At 43.1% G+C, this 22,639-nt stretch overlaps 1 protein-coding gene across 1 annotated transcript; it reads left to right on the top strand.

The window, feature by feature from the left end:
• The first annotated feature begins 1,020 nt into the window (after positions 1-1,020).
• Positions 1,021-21,561, top strand: PARP14 (poly(ADP-ribose) polymerase family member 14). Its single transcript, XM_075711491.1, has 19 exons — positions 1,021-1,219; positions 1,363-1,469; positions 1,549-1,582; positions 2,544-2,618; positions 3,389-3,586; positions 4,579-4,839; positions 6,736-6,972; positions 7,845-10,084; positions 11,488-11,721; positions 12,004-12,225; positions 13,217-13,292; positions 14,255-14,404; positions 14,925-14,990; positions 16,618-16,785; positions 17,663-17,869; positions 17,969-18,562; positions 19,706-19,851; positions 20,402-20,576; positions 20,801-21,561. Exons 1-19 carry the CDS (start codon positions 1,021-1,023, stop codon positions 21,088-21,090), a joined length of 5,679 nt encoding a protein of 1,892 aa, XP_075567606.1. The 3' UTR covers positions 21,091-21,561.
• The last annotated feature ends 1,078 nt before the right edge of the window (positions 21,562-22,639 follow it).

A 22,639-nucleotide genomic window follows, 5' to 3' on the forward strand; every position in this document is an offset into this window, starting at 1 on the left:
CCCATTTTATCTGTGGCAGGTTTTGCAGGCTGGGTTTTGCAGCAGAGTCCTATTGACTGTCACTGAAGGCTCCCAAGCCTTTATCCTACAACCAGCCGTACAGCCCTTTACTTTCTAATTAAAGCTGTACGGTTTAGGAATAAATCTGCCTGATCTGCAATCAAAGTATTAAGTATTATAAATCAGGTATTTTGCCTGGGTTACAGCAAGAGAGGAGAGCATGCACCTGGGCTAACTGTTGAGAGCACAGTGCATTAGGAAACAAAAAATATTAATCAATTATGCCCACCGAGAAAAAAAGGCATCTGCGTGGGTCTGCTCAGCAGTGTGTTTGAGGACACCTCTTTAGCCGACATCTGCCCGTGCTTATCATATTTAATGAGATTCGGTTATTACCCATTTCCTCAGTGAACTTTCAGCGAAGTTAGGGGGAAAAATGTTTCATTTTTCTGCACATGAGTAAAATACGCAGCAAGAATTAGCTGAAAACTGTAACCTTGGCAAGGGGAGGCCCTGAGCACTCAGTTGAAAACGTCTCAGCTAGCTGACACTTTGGTCTGAGGAAAACAGCCTTTCGTTGCAGTCGTGCACAGTTGTACGAGTATTTCTGATGGAGGATGATGGAACCGGGTAATTCTACTTTGCGTCACGACTCGATTTGAAAGCGTAACGCAGGCAGAGCGAGGTCCCTGTTATCCAGCGCCTAATCGTGATAAGCTCAGGCATCGAAAAGAGCTGTGTTTGTAAAACCGGCTTCCCGCACGGCTCTGTGGAAGTACAACGCTTCGTTCGCGATCTCCCGAGCAAGGCGGCTCAGGGAAGCACCCGCGGCGCTTTCCGAGGGCGGGGGAGGCCCCGTCCTGCGCCCCGTCAGGCGGCGCGGAGGGGAGCGGGGCCTCCGGCCGGGCCCGCGGGGGCCGCCCGCCCCCGGTGCAGGGCGGAGCCCGGCGCCCCGGGCTCCCTCCCTGAAGAAATGAAACCGAAAGCGGCGGGGGGTGGGGGACAGCGGCAGAGGCGGCCATGGCGGAGCCGCGGCCGGGCGCCTTCCCGCTGCTGGTGCGCGGCGACTGGGGCGCCGCCGAGCCGCCGCCCGCCCTGAGGAAGAAGCTGCTCTGCTACTTCCAGAGCCAGAGGCGCTCGGGCGGCGGCGAGTGCGAGCTGCGGGCCGCCACCGGCGCCGGCGCCGGGCACCTCCTCGTCTGCTTCGCCCACCCCGAGGGTGAGCGGCCGGGCCGGGCCGGGCCGGGGTGGGGTGGGGTGCGGGGCGCTAATGGCCGCTGCCCGCGCTTTGTGTGTGTGGGCGGGCGGGCGGGCGGGCGGCCGCCGCCGCCGTCCCCTCACCGGTGCCTGTTGTGTCGGCAGTGAGGCAGCGGGTGCTCGACCGGCGGGTCCATGAGCTGGAGTGGAAGCCCGGAGGGCGGCTGTCGCTGCTCGTCACCGAGCTGCCCGCGGACGGCGCCCCCGCGCAGGTGAGGCGGCCGGCGCCGGGCGGGCAGGGCTGGGGGAGCGGGGCCGCGGGTAACCGCTCTCCTCTCGTTCCGCTTCCAGGAGGCGGGACCGGCCGGCGGGGCCGAGGCGCCAGGTAGGGCCTGCGTGAGGCGCGGTGCGGGGCTTGAACGCTCGCCTCGGCCCTGCGGGGCCGGGGCTCCGGGCCGGGCTGGCTCGGGGAGGCCGGATGGGAGGAGCGGGGGGGCCGCGGGGAGGTGGCGGAAGCCGGGGACCGAGCCCCGCTGCTCGCCCGGTGCCGGTCCAGGCTGGCGCTGGGCTCTGCGCTTTCTCCCCCCTCCAGCACTCTCCTTCTTCTTTTAAACCACAAAACTAACTTAATTCGTGAAGCACAGCGCTTCAGTAAACTCCAAGGCGTGCATAAAAACTGAACGAGCTAACTTTCTGTCAAGTTTTTGTTGCGGTTCCAGCCGGCATCGCAAGTGTTCTCCCTGCGGGCAGGAGTTTGCTAATCGCACCTAGCGCGCTTATCTCTGCGCACAGGCGACTTGCGCACCGCCTTTGTTTGCAGAAATGAAGACTGAGGGTGCAGACTAGAAAAGCAGTCTGACAGATATTGCTGTTAACTTGTAATTTCTAATTTAGCTGTATTCCTTATTGTCTTAAACTAGCAGGTAGAGATGTCGCGCAGAGTCAGAATGCGTCATGGTAGATGCTTTTACAGAGGTGCCTGGTTTCTGAAGGCGCTTCCCTCCAGAGGAGGGATGTCCTCGACAGATCTCTTGTTCGACGGCACGGTTTTTGTACGAGGATAGTGCTGTAATGCATGGGAGGACCTGCTCACAGTGGTTCACGCAGCATGACTATGTGCTAGTTTGTTTTTTGACTTTATGCCTGAGGCTTTTTTGAGCTTAAAGGGTATTTCTGTAACCACATTCAATGTATGGTTTGAAAAAAGGTGTATATGGCAGTCTGTGATTGTGGCAGTGTCAAATGAAACTAAATTCAAGCTGTGTTAGGTCCTGGGTCTACAAAAGTATGACCTTGTTCTTCTTGAAGTGCACCGTAACTGAGAAGGCATTGTCATTTATCTCTAGTTAATGAACCCCAGGTGTCTCCTCCTACCTGCCAGAATAAGGAGGCTTCTGTGTGCACTCAGCAGGAAAAGACAGGTAAGCGTGCCACTTATCAAGCAGAGACCAGTGTATTCTTGCTTCATCTGTTTTCATTGACCTTTATGCTGCAATAGTGCCCTGGTCACCTGGGTGGCTTGTGGTTTTTGTCTAATGTAGTGTAGAAATCATGACCTCAGGCTAAAATAAATTAATTCTTTTTGTTCTTTGCATAAGTCCCTTTAGGAAACTCCCCACTTCCCTGGCTGCCTCAGACAGGTCAGTTCCTTAGTGGATGCTGACCTTTGTTCTGGGTAAGGCTGTCCTTACCCAGACCTTCCCAGCTGCCACCAGCCCCGCTGGGGCAACCTGTGGTAGAGCATCAGTAGCTGTGTACTCCAGGTACACCTGAGCTCCTGTGGCAGCCAGCACATGTAGACCCATGGCAACCCACAGCAACAGCTGGAACTGTAAATGGAGAGAGTGCATAGACAGAAGAGTGATGGTTCCCCTCATCGTGGATTTGTGAAGAAGCTTTCATAGCATTTACTTCTGCTGTCCTTGCCCGGTGATGAATGGAAGCCTTTTCTCCTCACCTGTTGATAAGGCAACTCGCGCTAGTGATATGCTCAGCTTGTTTGGGATTTAAAGGCTGTTGTGGGGGGAAAAAAAAAAAATCAAGCCACCTCAATTACTGTTTATTTGCCTGTTCTTTTCCTTAATCTTATTTGTGATCTGAACAAAAAGTGGTATGAAAGCTTGGAAGATAATAAGCTTGGGTTTTTTCTTAACTTTTGCCTAAGGCATTAGGATGTGATCTTTCATTTCAGAATCATGTGAGAAAGTGGAAGCAGAAAAAGCAACCTCTAGGAAATCTGTCATAGTAGTCACCACTGCCTCTGGGGAGGAAATAGAAGATGAGATTGTGGAAATGTACTTTGAAAATAAAAAGAAGTCCGGTGGGGGGGCCATTGAGTCCTACATCAAAAAGGATCAGCAAATGATCATCACATTTCAGGATGAGGAAGGTATGATGATATCTTATGGGTGTTATATTACTAAAGCTCCTTTTTAAAAATAGGCCTTTGCTGGTGCTGGATCTCTTTTGTGGGCATTGCTTCAGCAGAAACGGCGTATTATTCCCAAAGAGTGACAGGATGTAAAAGGAGTAAATGTGCCTGTCTATCTAGTACAGATGTGGGTTTCTAACAGTGTTCATAGTAACCCACAGGGAAGGAAGTGGTTCTCTAGACCTGTCCCAAGTGCTTGATCAAGGCTCACAGAGAATAATGCAGGAGCAATGATGTCAGGAGCACTGCAGAGTAAGTAAGCTTTAATTTATCCAGTTCAGGAGACTGGATAAAGCGTAGTACAGTATTAACTGCAGATCATGGATAAGTATTATTTTGTTGTATTTTCTTTCATATTCATTTCAGTTGCCAGGGTTTTGGAGATTGGGAGGAAAAGAGATAGTAAATATTATGTGTTTGTAAGACAGAGGTGAATGCTCACCTCTGTGGAGAAAATTATTTTAAAGTAGCCTCAACTTATCAGTAGTTTTCCTATGTTTTCCTCTACAGTACGGTGCTGTTGGCTATTGTTAGTCTGTGAAGGATGTATGCAAAAAGAGGAAACTGTTTATGCAGGAGAAATAGTTAAATATTTGTTAAATGCACAAGATAAGCAGGATGGAAAACTCTCTTTATTTGCTATTTATTAGGTGTTACTAATTTGGAGAACGGTTTCTTGTACTTGAGGGCAGTAGAAAAGAGGTAGCACCTCAAAAAGTAACTTTTTTTTTTTTTTTTTCCTTTGGGAGACTGGGGACGTCTGGATCATAGAGTAGCTTTTATCCTGATCCTAACTTTTGATGTAGTTTTGCCTTATTTCTGTTTCTTCTGAGATGTGAGAAAATATGGCTGGCCAAATTTTTAAAGTAGAGTGTAATTTAACATGTTGCTCTGCTGTGGCAGGAGGGGAAGGGAAGATCACATTTTTGTTTGTTTTCCTGTGGAACTAGATGCCCAAGAAGTTTTGCAAAGGAAGCATCACTCAGTGAAGAAAATTGATCTGTTCGTGAAGCCATGTCAAGTGGAGGACTCCGAAGGATCCCTGCCTTCCACTGTAGTTGTGCTTGAAAATGTGCAGGAGACAGTGAAAGACTGCATGTTAATTATGCTGGTAGAGAACATCAGTGGCTTGTCAGAGGATGATGGTGACTTCAGTGTGGAAATGATACCTGAAATACGGGCTGCTGTAGTTACTTTTACTGGAAATACTGGTAAGAAGGAGTCAGAGTTGCAGATATTTTTTATTACATACTTGTGTGTGTGAGGGAGACTATGCAGGAAATGAATGTTTTCTGTTATAGCTTTAAGGTTTAATCTGATATTGTGTCATTTTAAATGAGGATTTACTCTACTAAAGTTAATGACATACCTTTTATCTGTAAGGTATAGAGGCCAGTGTAAGTCAGAGGAGGGCTAGCTCTGATTTGGATAGTAAACAGAGCAGGTAGGACTAAAAACAAACTATAACTTTATACAAGCAACAAAAGGATGTACTCGGTCTTAGAACAGATCAATGATAAAGGCGCTACTTGCCGAAAGGTGTTACATGTGTGGTAAGGTTGTATGGATTTGAGGGAAAATTGAACAAGTACGTGGAATGGAGCTTTTTAAGGTTATTAAATAGACTGCATCGGGCTTGGGAAATCTACTCTAATAGATCGGAGGCTGGGAGAAGATTAGGGAAGCAGCATCTTCTTACAGCTGTTCTCTAGATACCTCTGTGGCCATTGCTGGAGACAGGATACTGGGCTGGATGGACCCTGGGGTGCTGAGGCAAGTTCATCTGTCCTTATGCAGAGTGGCAGCTGTCAGCTATGTGAAGCATGGAATTAACACCGTGTGCTTTGCCTGATGCTGCAGTACCAACTAGTTAAGCTACTGTGTGCCCGCTGTGGCTTTTTTAGTGTGTTCAATACCATACTCTTTGTCTTCTGCCTTAGCAGTGATTAATGACAAAGGCATCTTCCAGGTGATGGAGAAGTGTCTGCTCCTACTTCTCACCAGTGGGAGGTTGGCAGGACTTCCTGGTTCCTGCTAAGATTTACGGTTGATAATATTAACAAATTCCATCCTAGGACATGGGCAACAGTCAGTGGTACGATAAGACCAGATTCAGAAACAGTGTAAGCCAGTGCCATAGCTGATGTAGAGATAATAGCACCACGTTACCAGGAGAACTGAGTTAAACTGGCAGCGGTGAACTGGTTCCAGGATTCTTTGAGTGCTGCTGCACTTGAGTCCTTTTAAGGACAGGGTGATTTTATGTGTGCTTGACTCTGGGTGAGGGACAGGAAAGAAGAGAAAATTCTGTCTTCTGTGTGGAAAAATTGTAGATGTCTTTAGAAGGTAGAACGTGGTGAAGACAAGTTATATGCCACTTGGAATCAGCTTTGTGGGAACAGTTGTATTACCTGTAATATGTAAGAATGAAGTTGGTCAGAAATCTTAAAGTTGTGAAGGGATTAGTCCATGGTATAACTAAACCAAAGAAATTTTTAGTCTCTGAGAAGGCATAGGATTTTCTACTTTAAAAGTCAGAAATTATTTGCCTCTCATATCATGGTCCAGTCCCAAACTTCTGGTGTAGCCTTTAGGAAATAAGTAGATCCTTTAAAAACTTAGTTGTGTGTTTGCCTGACAGACATAAAAGTGACTTGACTATCTTTTACTGTGATGATAATGGGGGGAAAAATAGCCAAAACCAGAATGTTTCATGAAACTGAAAGAATCCGAATTTGAACTGTTGACTTTTGTCTGATTAGTTGTGTATAAAGCCATAGCCCAAAAATGAACCTGATCTTATTTTCTTTTGGGGTTAAAGAGACCTAGTGCTACTCAGTAGGAAAACTAGTGACAAATCCTGGCTACGGTAGTTGTAGTCAACAATTGTGATCAACCATGTGGTGAACACTAGGTGATAGATACTGAATATGTGGAAAGAAGTAGCTTTGTGGGCACCTCTGAGTTGATAGATGCTTTGTAATTAAGTGCTTTGGTCAATGCACACAGCGATCGCCTGCTAACATCTTAGTAGAAAAGTGAGCTATTAGTTTGCTCTTGGGTAGTTTTTTTTTTTTTCTCTTTTTTCTTCTTCCTTCTCTTTCTAGCTGCAGGAGAATTTGCTCAAAAGCTTAATCAGCACCACAGAGCAAAGCAACAAAATATTACTGCACGGTGCCTTGAGCTAACAAAAAGTGTTAGGGCTGAAAATATACCACCTAACACACCCAGTGACTACATAACCGTCTACTTTGAAAATAAGAAGAACGGAGGGGCGCAAGTGGTGGATGTTCAGCAGCTGCCGGATGAAGATGCAGCTATTGTTACATTCAGTGACCATAAAGGTAATGCAGAAATAGGAAGCCCTTATTTCTTTCAGATCCTTTCACTTCAAGATCAAAATATGGATTTTCTAGAGAAATGCTACTTTGCCCTCATAAAACAGCAGATCTGGTGCTTTGTCAGCAGGTCTTTGCTAACTGGAGTGCAAGCTTAAGTTTTGGACCAGCTGGGCATGAGGCATAGCATTTTTGCCTTTTTATGCATAGTTTATTTCACCCAGGCCTTGATCATTAGAGTTCAGGTTACAGTTTGAGTTCAACAGAGAAAGCACAGCCCCATGTAGTACAGGAGACTTCTCTCCCACTGTCTTCACCACTAGCTGCCCTGTGGCAATGTGTGCTGTCTGGCTCATCTGAGGACAATTTCTTGGATGGCTTTTTGGCCAGAGAGCAGGTGCTGTGGCTTGTCCAGCTGGTGACAGAAACATGAGCATCTGTGGAAGGCGGAGGACAAGGGGGAACCTGGAGGCATTGCAGTGAAGGGGGCAGCTGAAGGGAGGTTGAAGAAAATAGATGTTCTTGGGGGAAACGGAGGAGTTGAGTAACAGCCCAGACAACTACTGAGTTGGGCACTGCAAGTACAGCATGTAACAGAAGTGGGGGCAGAGACAGTGCTGGGCATACCTCCTCCTGGAGGTGGACAGCGTTGGTTCTTAACTGTCTCTAACTTACTCTTTTGGCATTTAAAACCAGTAACTCTTCAATAATTTGGAATTATCCCTATTTAAGAAGGGGGGAAAATTAATGTAAAACTGTTCTTAGACATAAAAAAACATTACTATGTAGAAAGCAAATTAAAAAAAAAGAAAAAACTAGATCATCTTTGGTTTTAAGTGCTAGCATTAATTGTTTGGGTTTTTGTTTGTTCATTTTAGATGTAACCAATATCTTGGCAAAGCAGCATTCGCTCAATGGAACACCAATCTGTGTTTATCCTTACTACATCTCACTGGGAACAGCTCTATATGGAAAGGAAGGGCCACAAATAAAGAAGCCAGATCCAATTACAGTGTCTGTGGATCAAAATATCTGGTATTACTTGCAGAGAAATAATAAGCTAACTGAGGCAATAAGTTGTGAAATGGCAAAGTATAATTGTGTGCTAACATGGCCTGAACGCCACTGTGCAGACCCAAAAGTTACTTTGCATCCTTCAGCTACTTTGTCTGAACAGAAGAGATTAGTATCTCGATTGATCAAGACATGGAATGACAATGTTTCCACAGCATTTTCACAGAGTATATCGAAGTACAAAGCAATTAAATGTCAAGTAAGCGCAAAGGTGTGGGAAGCCATTAGAAACAGCTTTACCCACGATGAAGTTCTGATAATGCCATGTATTTCCAAGGATTTACTTGTTTTAGTAGGTGAAAAAGAAGTTGTGGAGAATGTTGAACAAGAACTGAAGTTTCTGATAGAAAAGGCCACCAGAGAAATTGAAAGAGAAAAACAAAGAACTGAAGAAATGGTGGCAGTGGGTCCAGGGGAATACGCAGTTTTACAGAGTACTGGTCTTGAAGACAAAGTTCGTATGGAGTTGCCAGGCCTGCAGATAACTTACGATCGTTTGCAGAAGATAATTAACTTATGTGGAGTGCGTGAGGAAGTTTATAAAGTAAAAGGGGAAATACTAGATAATATACGCAAAATGGCAAAGAAAACAGTTAATATCCACCCTTATATTTTCCAGTTTTTAGAGCATATTGATAATGAAACCCTGTCACAGAGCCTATTTATGTCAAAACAAATTAGTGCCTTTTATGAGCTTGGCACAGAAGCTGTCATCTTGAAAGGGAGTGCTCCTGAAGATCTCCTAAAAGCAGAAGAAGAAATAAAGAAAGAACTGGACTACAAAAGCATTACTTTGGAGGATGAGTCAGTCCTCCAGAAGAACGAATGGAGGATGCTCACCAAGCGAAACTGCTCTAATGAAGCTGTGACAGTCACTCAGGTAGAGAGTCAGGTCATCATTGCTGGTTGTTCTCAAGCAGTAGCAAAAGCCTTTGAGGAACTTTTTAACTTTATAGATGAAAACACACAAGTACAAAAGGTCATTGAAGGAAAGCCCATTGCAGTCACAATGTTTTTTGAGAAAGAGAAGACCAATGTTTGGGGTGACTTACAGAATAAAGGTGTGAAAGTTGACTTTAGCACACAGAAGAAAGGTAGAGTTATATCCTTGAGTGGGCCAAGAAGAGAAGTGCTGAAGGGAGCCACCTTAGTTGAGCAAATTCTGTCCAGCCTGCATTATAAGCGTGTGGTAATTAGAGAGCCAGGAGCCAAGTCATATTTCAAAGAACGAGAACACTTCTTTGCTGCCAGTGTGAAACAAGACTTTAAGTGTTTAATCAGGCTGGAAGAGGAATCAGAACAGCAAGAACATAGTACTATAGGCGAGCCCTGTAGGGAGGTGACCATAGGTGGAATTGTAATAGCAGTTTATAAAGCTGACTTGTGCGCTCATCCTGTTGATGTTGTGGTAAATGCATCTAACGAAGACTTAAAACACATCGGTGGCCTTGCTGAGGCACTGTTAAAAGCTGCTGGTCCAGAGCTGCAGCAGCAGTGTGACGAGCTGGTGAGGAAGAACGGGAGTTTGCAGCCTGGGTGTGCAGTTATCACGGGCCCTGGGAAACTCCCCTGCAAGAACGTCATTCATGCCGTTGGGCCCAGGTGGAGGAAGGATGAACCAGAAAAGTGCGTGTACTTGTTGAGAAGGACCGTGAAGAAAAGTCTGCAACTAGCTGAAACGTTTAATCATCGTTCCATAGCTCTGCCTGCTATAAGTGGAGGGATTTTTGGCTTCCCACTGGAACTGTGTACGTATTCGATTGTATCCTCCATCAAGGAGACCTTGGAAGAATCCATGGGGGACAGCAGCTTGAAGGAGGTTCATCTTGTGGATATTGCACAGGATAACATTCAGGCTTTCAGCAAGGCACTGAGAGAAGTGTTTCCAGATTATTCACCTTCCTCCAGGTCACTGTATCGGCCCAGTACAGTTCATCAGCCTAGGAAAAGCAAAATTACTCAAAATAGCAAAAACATCCCATTGGTAATGACTAAGGAAGGCCTTGACATCATGCTGAAAAAAGGAAGCATTGAAGATGCTACAGTAAGTGTTTTAAATTATCAGCTTTTAAAATGCCAAGTGTTTTTTTTGTTTTGTTTTTTAAAAACAAACACAAAACCAAAAAATGACCAGCCTTAGACCATCATCTGTAATTAGCAATGTAACATGTTTGATAAGTTACTGAAATTGGCTATCACTGCTGATGATAAGAATTGCTATTAGATGACTGTCTTTCATGAGAGATAGAGAAGGCTGTGCAGCATTGCATATTCTCATCTGTTGATGGAGAGGCACACAGATCCCTGTGGTACACAGTGCGTTACAGTTTAGCAGAAGCAAATGGGGTCAGCAGGAATGGTTCTGGGCTCCGACCCCCCCAACCCTACCTTGCTGGGCAGGCATCACCTGCGTGCAGTGTTGACCTTCCTAGAAATCTTGATTACAAGAGTGTGGTACTAGCGCAAAAGCAAAAGAGGGTGCTCAGTGTCAGTTCACATGAGTACCCTGTCGTGTGAGAGTGGCTGGGCTGCTTCCAGATCTGCTGTGGTCCTGAGGCAGCACAGCCACGTGTGACTGAGTCCTGGGCCCACAGCCAGTCTTGTTCTCCCTGCATCTGTAGGATATTGGTCTGGGGAACTATTATCCATTATGCTATTGATGAACCCTGGCACGCAATGTGCGGTTGCTATTGCATTTCCTGGGGAGAATCAACTTCACTAATCGATTTCCAGTTGCCTTCAGTATTGAATTGCTGTTAGCTGGCTGAGAGATACTTTACTGGGATCACCGATACTGGAAGCAGCTCCTTTCAGAGCCCTTTCCATCGTGGCCAGCAAATCCTTTCAGAAGTGGATGCCTCCCACAGCTCCTCCAGTTGGCCAGGGCAGAATATATGTTAAAATGTGTATACAGGTCCTTCCTGAGGAGCTGAATGTAGTGCTTGACACAATGTTCATAGCCCTTCGTATTTCTCTCCATTATAAGTTACTGCCTTTCTCACTTCTTTGTCCATAGCTTTCCTCCAGCCGTTTGTCTTCAGCCTCGCCTTTTTCTCTAGTCATGTATGGAAGGTCTTGCTTATCTCGGTGAACACAGATTTTCAGTCTGTGAGCTTCTCTTGGAGAACAAACTTTATAAATGTTTTTCAAACGGAGGTAGAATGAGTAGACCAGGAATGCAGAATTTTAACTTTCTCCTGTTGGCATGAAATGAATTTTACTGTTAACTCAGCTTTTGTGTTGCTATGGGCAGGCTCATGGTATTAGAACTGAGCATAACTTTTCTGGTTGATTCCAAAACTTTGTTCACTCTCAGATTGCTGTCCTAGGTATTTACTTTGTTAATCAGCAGGCAGGCTGTATTTGATTAATCAGTGCAAAACTTAAACTTGATACTTGAAAGACTTGATACTCAAAAGCTAGAGTTTTTGCTTATGTGTTTTTCAGACAGACATTGTTGTCATCAGTGTTGCCAAAGATCTCCAGCTTGATAAAGGGCCACTCTCTAAAGCTTTGCTAAGCAAGGCAGGGCCAATGCTTCAGACCGGCTTAAAAGAAGAAGGCCTAAGAAAAACACCTGAGGAAGGATCTGTGTTGGAAACAAAAGGTTACAATCTAGGTTGCAGTGTTGTGCTTCATGCTATCGTACCTGCATGGTCCCAGAGGCACACATCTCTAAAGGTATAAGGGTTTTTATTTGCCTGAACTCTAATTTGACTGGGCTTTGTAGTGGGTTTAATGCAACTTCTCCTTTGAAATGAGGGACAGTTTCGTAGGAGATGAGAGTGTTTAGGCTGTTCTTTTTTTAGCTGTGTGGCTAATCCCTTGTTGATTAATATATTCCTTGTGATGTATGCAACTATTGTATTTTAAAACCAAGAGACAGCTAACAGGGAAAGTACTATATTGCACATACTGGCAAACATTACTTTCAGTAATTGAAAAAATAATTGTGCTTTACAGATCTTGGGTGACATCATCACAAAATGCCTGCAGATTGCTGAGGAACTATCTTTGAAGTCAATTACTTTCCCAGCGATTGGGACAGGGAATTTAGGATTCCCAAGGTCTGCTGTTGCTAAACTACTGTTTGACAAAGTCTTTGAATTCAGTAGTAAAAATGGAGTAAGTTCTCTTGAGGAAGTTCACTTTCTGCTGCATCCAAAAGACACAACTAATATTCAGGTGAGTTACCATGTTTTTCTGTCTCTATTATATGCTGTTTTAGTTGGGTCTATCTCATGATACTCGGCTATCTGATGATCTCCAAAGAATCCACAGGGTGCTTGTTCTTATACTAAAGAAGTTTTCTGACAGCCTCTCTTGTCTGTACTGAAGGTTCTCTTCTTGGTTCTACCCCTCTGCCCCTGCCTGTCCTGTGTGGCCCTGCTCCCTTCCTGTCCTTTTCTGTTCCCTGGCAGTAATACAGATGAAAGTGTAATTACTTTTTGTCCCACGAACTCACCTAATTCTTCAGTACGTAGGACTTGCCTACAGATAAATTTGCTGCAACTCCTGCATAGATGCCTTCACTCTTGGAAAAAGGCGTGCTTTCAATGGAATGCAAGGTCTTTTTAGGAAGAATAATTATGCTAGGATTGCTGTGCTGGTAAACTTCCCCGGTCCACATCCCCCTTTCTTCAGTGTCACGTTAGCACAGATTTTCTATCTCCGTGCTCAAGTTCCTCATTTCACACAATCTCTCAAAAGAGAGCAGTCACACTGTGGATTAATGTCCAAATAAGTGTTTCTGCATCTGTTGACTTCTGCTATTTTGTGCAGTAGCTAATACATTTTGAAAGGCCCAAATTGAAGGCTACTGCGCTAAAGTCTGAGTTATTGTGCATAGAGAAGGGTGGCATTAGCTGCAAGATTTGAGTTAGAGTGTAAACTAGCCTGTCAGTGTAAGAGTGCCATCTGTTAACGTATCCCTCCGGAATGGTAACTAGGGCTTTGACTTATTTATTTATCAATTCTGTCTGTTGGTCACACTGAATGACCTTGCTCTCTGAGAACAACAGTGTGTCAAGACTTGCCATCAGCATTGTGGCAGAAGGTATGAAGTAATTTGTGTTAAGCTCTTTCTAAATGTTTTTTAACTTTACTTTTCAAACCTTTATTTCTACTGTGTAATCTAAAGACTCCTACAGCAGTAGATTGTAATTTCCTTCTTTAGGAATTTTCAGATGAACTTGAGAACAGATTGGGTAAAGTGCAGAAGACTTCTCCAAACAAGACTAGCCAAGGCACAGGTAAGCTTATTTCACAGAAGTTGTGTGCCTAGTGGATTTTTTTTTTATTCTTTTGAATATTTCAGGGAGTGCATTCGTTATGGATGTTTAGGTATTTGTTTGGTGAGCATGTCATTCCCAAAGTCCAAGGAACAGTCGAAGTGGCTGGTGTAGAGGCAGCATATAGTATTTTCAGGCTGAGTGTAATGTCTGAAGCAGTGTTGGAGATACTAAGAAAATAAAACATACCTGTGATTCATTTTCTGGATAGTGACCCTACAAATCAGGACAGCAGAAGCTATCATGTGCCGAGGGCACAAGAAGGGCTTTTTCTTCTATTGCTGCACTACTTGATTAGATCATGAACAGGCCTGTGTCTTCCTATGTCCTGGGAAGGCAGGTGAGTTCCTGGTTGTATATCTTAAAGTGGCCTCTTTGGAATACTCTTAAGTCTTTTACATGTTCTGGTGAATAGCAAAATGAAACTGAAATATCTTTGGTGTTATCCAGCCTAATGGAACTGCGGAGTGTAGAAAACGAGTTATATGTTGAAAGCTTAATCAAGTCTTCTAAATAACGCATAGGTAAAAAATTCGTGTCACGCAGTAGAGGACCTGCCTGAAAACTCTGTGAGACAGAGGAGCAAGGGAGTGAGACTTGGCAAGTTTGCTGCTATCTTACCTTGGAGTTTCACAAAGGCTTATACAGTAAACTGTCGCAGAGTAGTATCTGTGTACCAGGTGCACAGCAAAACAAGTTTTTTCTGCCATCTCGGCATGAATAGAAATGATGGGAATAAGTGAAGGTTGATCAGAGGCTCCTGTAAGAAGGAATGATTTTCAGTTAACACGGCAGGCAGTCCTCTTCACTGGCTGAGTCTGGAGGCAAACTGTGGTCTCTGTAGGTGTTGTACCCATGAACAAGTCCTTTATCTCTTACCTCATTGCTGCCTTCTGCTCAGGGTCTATATTTCTTTCCTGCAGCTTTTTCTGGTACCTCTTCAACCCCAGCACAGAATGTGCAGGAAATGACAATTGGCTCCATTGTGTTCCGGGTGGCGGAAGGTGATATTACTAAGGAAGAGGGAGATGTCATTGTAAACATAACAAACCAAACCTTCAACCTCAAAACAGGTATTTAAGTTGGTATTAAGTGTGAAAACAGTACATGTGGTTGGAAGGGCTGGATAAGGAGAATAGGAAGTGTTTTTTCAATGTTTCAAACCCTTTTGTTTCACAGTGTGGTTTCTGTTTTGCTTCTTAGGGTACAAAGGTTCAACTAGGAAGTGTCTGAAACTTTCTTTTTCTTGTTGATCTATGTTACAGGGTGGCATATTTAACACACTTGCAGAAAGGGAAACTAATTATTTTAATTTTTTATAGAATCTTTTTATAGAAGGTCTCTTGGACTAAAGGAGAAGACAAACCTCAGTGAGGTTTTGACCTCAGTGACACTCGTTAGGTACTTAGACATCACTTTGAATTTAAAAGCATAAGCCTAAAATTTAGGCAACAGTGCTTTTCAATTATAATCTTTACTGTTATCAGGATTGAGATATTTGAGATATTATGTGGTATGCAGTTCTGCCTCAGATGGGGCTTCAATGGCATTAGCAGTAGTAACAGTGGATTCATATGTCTCTTCTCATTTAAGGTGTCTCTAAAGCAATTCTGAGCGGTGCTGGAAAAGCAGTTGAAGACGAATGTGCTCAACTACTAGGTATGGTACAACATTTCTGACTTCCTTTCTGAAGGTGTTTGTGCATGGCAGGGAATCTGTTGGAATACTTTCTTAGTGCCTACTATACATCTGTGTTATGCACTGTGTTATATCAGCTAGTTTTTAATCAGTTAATGTGATATCTGTAAAACATCTAATGAAGATTTTTCTTTTCCTTCCCTCAAGAAGAGAGGGCTTCTAAGCATATGTAGAGAACTAAATCTATTCAATATTGCATCATCTTATTCCAATAAAGCTTTCCATGACAAAAACAAATCAAGTCTACATTGAACAGAGCCATGAGCAAAGGATAATGTTGGCAGAAATGTTAATAGAGAAGCCATACCTTGCTGGAAGCAACTATCTACCTGCAACTCCTTTTGTCATGCCTGAGTGAGAAAATGTTTGCTGTTGGCTTAACTAGCAATCCACTACCACATCCTCTCTGTGACCAAGAGGGAAAACTAGTGAAGTTGGGTTCTTTCCTCAGAAGAGGCATTTATTTGTAGACCAAATTCAGCTAGTGAACAGCAAATATAACGAATGGGGAGTAAGGATGGACGAGTATGTTGTCGTGGTTTAACCCCAGCCGGCAACTAAGCACCATGCGGCCGCACGCTTGCTCCCCCTGCCCTGGTGGGATGGGGGAGAGAATTGGAAGAGTAAGAGTGAGAAAACTCCTGGGTTGAGATAAGGACAGTTTAATAATTGAAATAAAATAAAGTAAAATAGTAGTAGTAATAATAACAATGTAATAATAATAGTCATAATAATATACAAAGCAAGTGATGCACAATGCAATTGCTCACCACCTGCCGACTGATACCCAGCTAGTCCCTGAGCAGTGACCGCTGCCCCCCCAGCCAACTCCCCACAGTTTATATGCTGAGCATGATATCGCATGGTATGGAATGTCCCTTTGGCCAGTTTGGATCAACTATCCTGGCTGTGCCTCCCACTCCCAGTTTCTTGTGCACCTGGCAGAGCATGGGAAGCTGAAAAGTCCTTGACTAGCATAAGCAGTACTTGGCAACAACTAAACCATCAGTGTGTTATCAGCATTCTTCTCATACTAAATCCAAAACATAGCACTATGCCTGCTACTAGGAAGAAAATTAACTCTATCCCAGACAAATCCAGGACATATGTGATTTAAAACCCCACAAAATAAGGGAAGTGGGAAAGATGCTGGTGTAGAGGTCAGCTTGGAAGGCCAACCAAAAGAAAAGAATTATGTCAAGGAGATAAGAGGTAAACCTCTGTTGCACAGGCCAAGAGGGTAATTCAGGCTAGGCAGCCTGGGGGTAGATGGCATCCTTGTCTGTATGTGAAGACGGAGCATAGTACTAGCCTGCATGAAGTTCTCCAAGTCTGCAGAGCAAACTTGACAAATAAAGGCGCACGCAAAATTTATTTGCCAAATGAGGCAAATGCTTTACAAATATAAAATGAATCCTTGTGACTTGAAAGTGAAAATAGAGAGAGGGGATTGCACAGTTTGTAGAAGGAGACTTGAAGCTTATTCTGGGGCATATTTATCATAATTTCTTATCTCCTAATGAGGATTAGTACATATCTATATTGTGGATAATCGTTCATTGATTACATTCTCCCGCTTATGTTTCAGCCTTACAACCTAACAAGAGCTATATCACCACCCAAGCAGGAAGCCTGCCATGCAAAAACATAATTCATTTTGTTGCCCAAGACAATATCAAGATGCTAGTCTCGCAAGTGCTTCAGGAGTGTGAATTGCAGCAGTACACCTCTGTCACCTTCCCAGCAATTGGAACAGGTCTGTGTCTCCCTTTGGAAATGAGTTCAGTGCATGTGATTCTGCTGATCTCAGGGTTCAAGCGATGAGTTTGACTTATCTGGAGGGGTTATTCTTTGGTGAAAATATATTCAGAAACTGCAGACTTTAAAGCTGCTATTAGAAGCTTATGAAGACCTAGAAAGCTTCACTCCTTGCAGTCAGCTAGCATGTAGAGTATGAGCGCTCTAGAGCTGACACTTCCTTGCTAACAGGGATTCAAAGTTATGTCTGTACTTCCTGGAGAACCATAAATATTTGTCACAGCAGCCTGATATGTGTGGGCAGCATATCGGAGAATATCCAAGGAGCTACTTCTCCACTGCTGAAATCAGTAGATGGTACAACTCTGGCTAGCAGCCGCACAAGTAGGGTTGATACGGATGGAATGTGAACCTGTGAAAAAGGCTAGATTGTCCCTTTTTCTCCTCTTGTTATTTTCAGCTAGTTCAGTAGAAATCCCCAGAGTCAGAGAATCCAGCACTGGGCCCCATGCATGCAGGGACCTCTTGCATGAGTAAAACTAGCCTTGCTTTTTGAGCAAAGAGTTGGCTACTGGGCCACTGAGTGTCAGGCCTGTGGCCTATTAGGTAACCAAGCTGTATCATCTACATCATAACCTGGTCAGTCACCATGTCAACAAAAATAAACTTCACCTTTCCAGCAAGGGAAAAATGGGTCTCGAACCTCCTTTCCCTGATAAATACAAACCTTTCCTGATTGCAAGCCTGAAATTATTTGACCTGTTTATGATCCAAGTGATTGTGGGTATGTTCATAACTGTTCTTTTTAAAGAGGTTTTAACCGTTCGTGACAGTTATTAATGCTTTTTAAAGGCAAAATGTTTAAAATGTTTCAGGTGAGGCGGGCCGTGATCCAGCTGTAGTAGCTGACAACATGATAGAGGCAGTAACTGACTTTGCAAGAAGTAACTCTGCTCCATCTGTGAAAACTATTAAAGTTGTCATCTTTCAGCCACACCTGCTGAGTGTGTTCCATACAAGCATGCAGAAAAGAGAAAGTCCTGCTAAAACAGCAAACAAAGGATTGTTTTCCAAGTTAAAGTGTAAGTAGCTGTCACTTAAATACAGGTTATAGACCAATCTGTTTAACCATTATCAGCTGGTGCTAATATTAATTACAACATTTCTGTATTTCAACATAGCATTATTGAACTCTGAGAAACATTCCCCAAAGGGAAAAACCAAAGCAGTTTTGGAAAAGAAAATCGACCTGGCTGTTGTGCAGATTTGCGGTGAAAACAAAAAGAAAGTGGAGGAAGCTGAAAACTGGTTGAAAAGTGCAATTTTAAAGGAACAATTTCAAACAGAAATCACAGATGAGGCTGTCTCTCATTTTGGTGAAGCGGAGAGTGAGGAACTGCGTGACCTACAAAAGAAATTAAAAATCGCTCTTTATTTGGATAGTCCCTCTGTTCGAATTTCAGGTGTTGAGAAAGATGTCTGGATGGCTTATTCAGCTGTTCAAGAAATGATCCACAGGGTAAAAGCTGCTAAACAGGAAGAGATGAGGGCAGAACTTCTACAAAACTTAATTGAGTGGAAATATCTTACAAAGGATTCCTATGTGCCCTTCGACAGTCTCACAAATATGCACTTGGAAAATGCTTTCATGAGAAAGCAGAAAGATATTTCAGTCATCATTAATGAGAAAAAATACACAGTGAATATAAAAGATAGATATGCTGTGGATGACCAAGGAAAACAGACACCCATTATACGTGTTGATAAATCTGAAGGTAAGTAAGAGCATCTTGACAGACTGACGTTCCCACATTAAAACTAGGATGCATGCAGCCTAGTAAGAGTAAGAAATGGTAAGGATATGCAAAATATTGTTAGGAGCTTTGTGCAGGTCCATTGCTGGAGAACGTAGAAAGGAACTGAATTGGGAAATGAAAATAAAAAATCCTGCAGTTATTAAAAATTATTTGAAATGTAGCTAATGCGTTCTGAGGTTCTTAACAGGCTTGCTAACAATAATTAGATGTTTGTAGCAGTTGTCATTCTAGATCTTGGCTCATTTCTGTTCTTGATGTACCCTCTTCCATTCACTTCTGGTCCTTTGCAATATATGGAGCTACCTTTTTCTCACTCATTCATACAGGACTTCCCATTGTATTATTTTTCTTTGTCCTGCTGTGACTCAGTTTTACAGGGTCACATTTTATATCTTAATGGGAACAACTTTTTTGTCCACTTAACACGTGAAAGCGGACAGGTTTAAGTAACTGTACAGCTCCCAGTACCTTTAGTAATGCCTCCTGCACGTATCTTCAGATTTTTAACATTTTTTTTGGTAAGAGAACAAAAAAATAATTCTAATTAAGGGAACCTATAATGCTGGATGTCTGTAGCGTATGCATCAGTCAGTGTTGCTGTTTGGCAATACAGCTAGATACTAGGCCTCACATGAAATGAGAGAAGGGAAGAAAGGGAAGACTTCTGCTTTTCAGATGGAGATGATGTTCTTGAACTTTTTAAATTAAAACCTTCCTTGTTCAGATGCTTTGCTCCTAGTCTCCTACTTGGTGAGAATTAACTACTCGGTAAATCTGCATTTGGTCCATGTCATTGAAAACTCGATTTGCAGGGAAGGCTACTGGTAAAAGATGTTGCAAAGGATCCTTCTTTAGTTGTGAAGAAAAGATTTGTCTAGGAACTACCAATTCAGGCACATCAATTGCCAGTGCAGTGGCAAAAGAGAAACTACAACGCCCTAATCCTCTCGTAAAAGACCCATGGAATACTCTTGGCTGACAAAGACCAACAGGCCCTAGTGATAAGCCAGATGTATGGGCTTTTAGAAGGGTTTGTAGGAGGCATATTTTATTTTAAGCAGAGGATTTGTGTAAACAAGATTGATTATGTTTCTTCTGCAGATCAAGAGTCAACAGTGCTCCCTGCAACATGGGATGATATGCAAAACCAGCGACTCAAAATAGTGGAACTAAAACCAGAAACAAGAGAATACAGAGATGTACAGGAAAAGTTTCTGCAGACCTGTCAGTCACTAAAAATTGAAAAGGTAAAAGCATGTCATCATTTCTGAGCATAAATACTTTGACAGCAAGTGATGAAGAATACTAATAACAATAGAAAAACAAATTCCACTGGGATTTCTGAAGTTGGACAAGTCTTTATGGCTGTCACTAACTTTAATCAGCATCAGTTTAATGTTGCAGTTGAGGTATTTGGAACAACTGTTAAGCAGTCGCTTCTTCAGCACCGAGGAAGAGCGCTCTTTCTTTAAATCAGTTTTGCTATAGTAGAGCACAGCATTTGCTTGCTCAAGCCATGTGTGCTTTGCAGGGGTAGGCATGTCATCTACACCCCAGAAACCTGCAAAACTGGCCTATGTTGTTTCCCATGGAGCATTTCTGTCGTGTTTTGGGCTAGGTTCAGCTGTCTGTCAAACCAAAGTTTGGAGTGATTTGACTAACTTATTACGTTATCTGGTATACATACATTGGAGCTAGGAGGAGAATCTGGGAAGCAGAGTGAATTGTTGATACACTAATGTTTTTCATGACAGCAACCTACATACTTTCTTTCTGTCTTACTTTCAAACTTTGCAGATTGAAAGGGTACAGAACCCATTTTTTTGGAAGGCCTACCAAATAAAAAAGCGTGAAATGGATAACAAAAATGGCACCACAAATAACGAGAGGCTCCTGTTTCATGGGACAAGCAAGGAGTCGTTAACCTTAATTAACAACCAGGGATTTAACCGGAGCTATGCTGGAGTACATGGTAATGTGAATTTCAAAACAACTCTTGTTTTCATGAATAGGGCTAGTACTGATTTGCCATGCCATCTGTATCATCCTGCCCTCTATGCAAAATTATTTGTTTTGCTTTTTATTTGCAATAGGGAGATTTAACAAAATTGTCAAGACATTCACAGGTTCTGAAGATGGCAGATAAGTGATTGCTGCTACTGAAATGCTCACAAACATTTGTTTTTCTGACTACAGCTGCAAACTTTGGAAATGGAACATACTTTGCTGTTAATGCCAGCTATTCTGCCAGCGACACCTACTCTAAACCAGATGTGCATGGGAAGAAGTACATGTACTTGGCTCGAGTCCTTGTTGGAGAATATTCTCAGGGGACAAAAGGATCAATTACTCCAGCAGCAAAAAATATTAGTAACTCTATAGATCTGTTTGATAGTTCAACTGATAATGTGAACCAGCCATCCATGTTTATCATATTTAATGACATTCAAGCTTACCCAGAATACCTTATCACTTTCACTAGATAAGCATGCTGATTGCAGCCAAGATTGCATGTCTTTCAGTCTTTGTGTAGGATAGAAACACTTACAACAAAATATGCAATGAAAACAATAAATAGTTTTAGCAAATTAATTTCTTAAAGGTTGTTTACATTTAAGCAACCTCTGGCAATTTTTGATAGTACCAAAACAGACTGCTTGTTTACATTCTAGTAACACTCTAGTAGCTAAGCATACTTTAACACTTGAGCTTGGTGTTCTACTGAAAACCGCTGTTAGATTACCTGTCAAGCCTCTACACTGTACTCGCCTCCATGCAGCCTTATGGCCATCCTTTTTGCACTAGGAAGTGGGAAGTGCTGGAGGGCGATTGGAAGGGATCTTTCAGCCACTGACCTCTGTGTTGCTTTTCTGATGGCTTCTTACACTCTGTAAATGACAGGCTTCATCATGAATTATGACACAATGGTTTTCAATAAATTAACTAATCGTAGTTAATGGCTTGTGGTGTTTCTCTAAACCTCTCTGTCCGTTTAGCATTGGTTTTTCACCCAGTGAATTTCAATGAACTTGATGTCTGAAATACGGATTTCCTTGGTTTTAATACAATAACCTTCCCTGGCAGGTTAATAAGAGGTTCTGCAGAAGGTTATAGAAGTTGCCCGAGTTACAGGAAAGAAACAGCAAAGTAAATTTAGAGGCGTTTCTGTTGTCATGTACCAGCTGCAGCAACCTTCCTGTGATCTTAAGGAGAAATGAACAGAGCAAAGAAAAGCACAGAGGGGTTTGGGGGGATTGCTAAGGCTTAAATAAATAGGTTATCTCAAAGGGGTGATCGGTGACAAAGTTCAGAGTTCCATGTTGAAGTGGGGAAGCAAAGCAACATCATCTTCTTCATACCATGTTGTTGGAATAAAAAAATGCCCGCTCAGCAGCCTTAGATAAGGCTTTTGCCAGTGAAAAAGCAGAGTGATGCAGCACCTCCAAATTCTAAACCCACTTGACTCCTCCAACTGTATCAGGTTTGGTAGAATGATGAAGAAGAGAAAATCTTCCAATACTTGCTTTACATAGTTGGTTAGGTTGCTATTAAAGTTTTACTGTGGGTTGCTGCATCCATATGAGCAATAATCATTGCAAGATAAACATTGCCGAGGGACACGATTTCTAGGGAAGGTGGTGTGAAATCACGTGAACCTGCAAGTATCTTAGTAGAGCCATAAGCATCAGGCTGTTCGTTCACGCTCCACCCCATCACTCCTGCAACAGCGCTGGAGCCACTCGCTTTGGGCTTTATTGCTTCTGATTATGTCGGTTTTCTAACTGCTGACAAGTGCTGACTGCTGAATTCCTAGTGCTTGAAATCAAGACACGGGTGTGGGGGCCAAAAGTCTCAAGTTTTGCTTTTAAAATAAGTAGACTTAATCACTCCCTGTAACAAATACACCTGGCCTCTGGTCCACCAGCGTGACAGGAGTCGGAGGGGACGGCACGGGGTGCTTCACTGCAGCTGATGGGTCGCTTGTACCAGCCTGAACTTTCTCTCCAGGAGACAGCAATGCGTCTGTTCTCGGCT

The sequence above is a fragment of the Pelecanus crispus genome, chromosome 5 (genome assembly GCF_030463565.1).
Source record: "Pelecanus crispus isolate bPelCri1 chromosome 5, bPelCri1.pri, whole genome shotgun sequence".
Lineage (NCBI taxonomy): Eukaryota > Metazoa > Chordata > Aves > Pelecaniformes > Pelecanidae > Pelecanus > Pelecanus crispus.

What these genes read in the sequence shown, in the direction of transcription:
- PARP14 (XM_075711491.1), top strand. Translation starts at nt 1,021, where the DNA reads ATGGCGGAGCCGCGGCCGGGCGCCTTCCCGCTGCTGGTGCGCGGCGAC. An exon ending in CACTCAGCAGGAAAAGACAG is followed by an intron (nt 2,619 to 3,388) that starts GTAAGCGTGCCA and finishes CTTTCATTTCAG; the next exon opens with AATCATGTGAGAAAGTGGAA. An exon ending in ACGTGTTGATAAATCTGAAG is followed by an intron (nt 18,563 to 19,705) that starts GTAAGTAAGAGC and finishes TTTCTTCTGCAG; the next exon opens with ATCAAGAGTCAACAGTGCTC.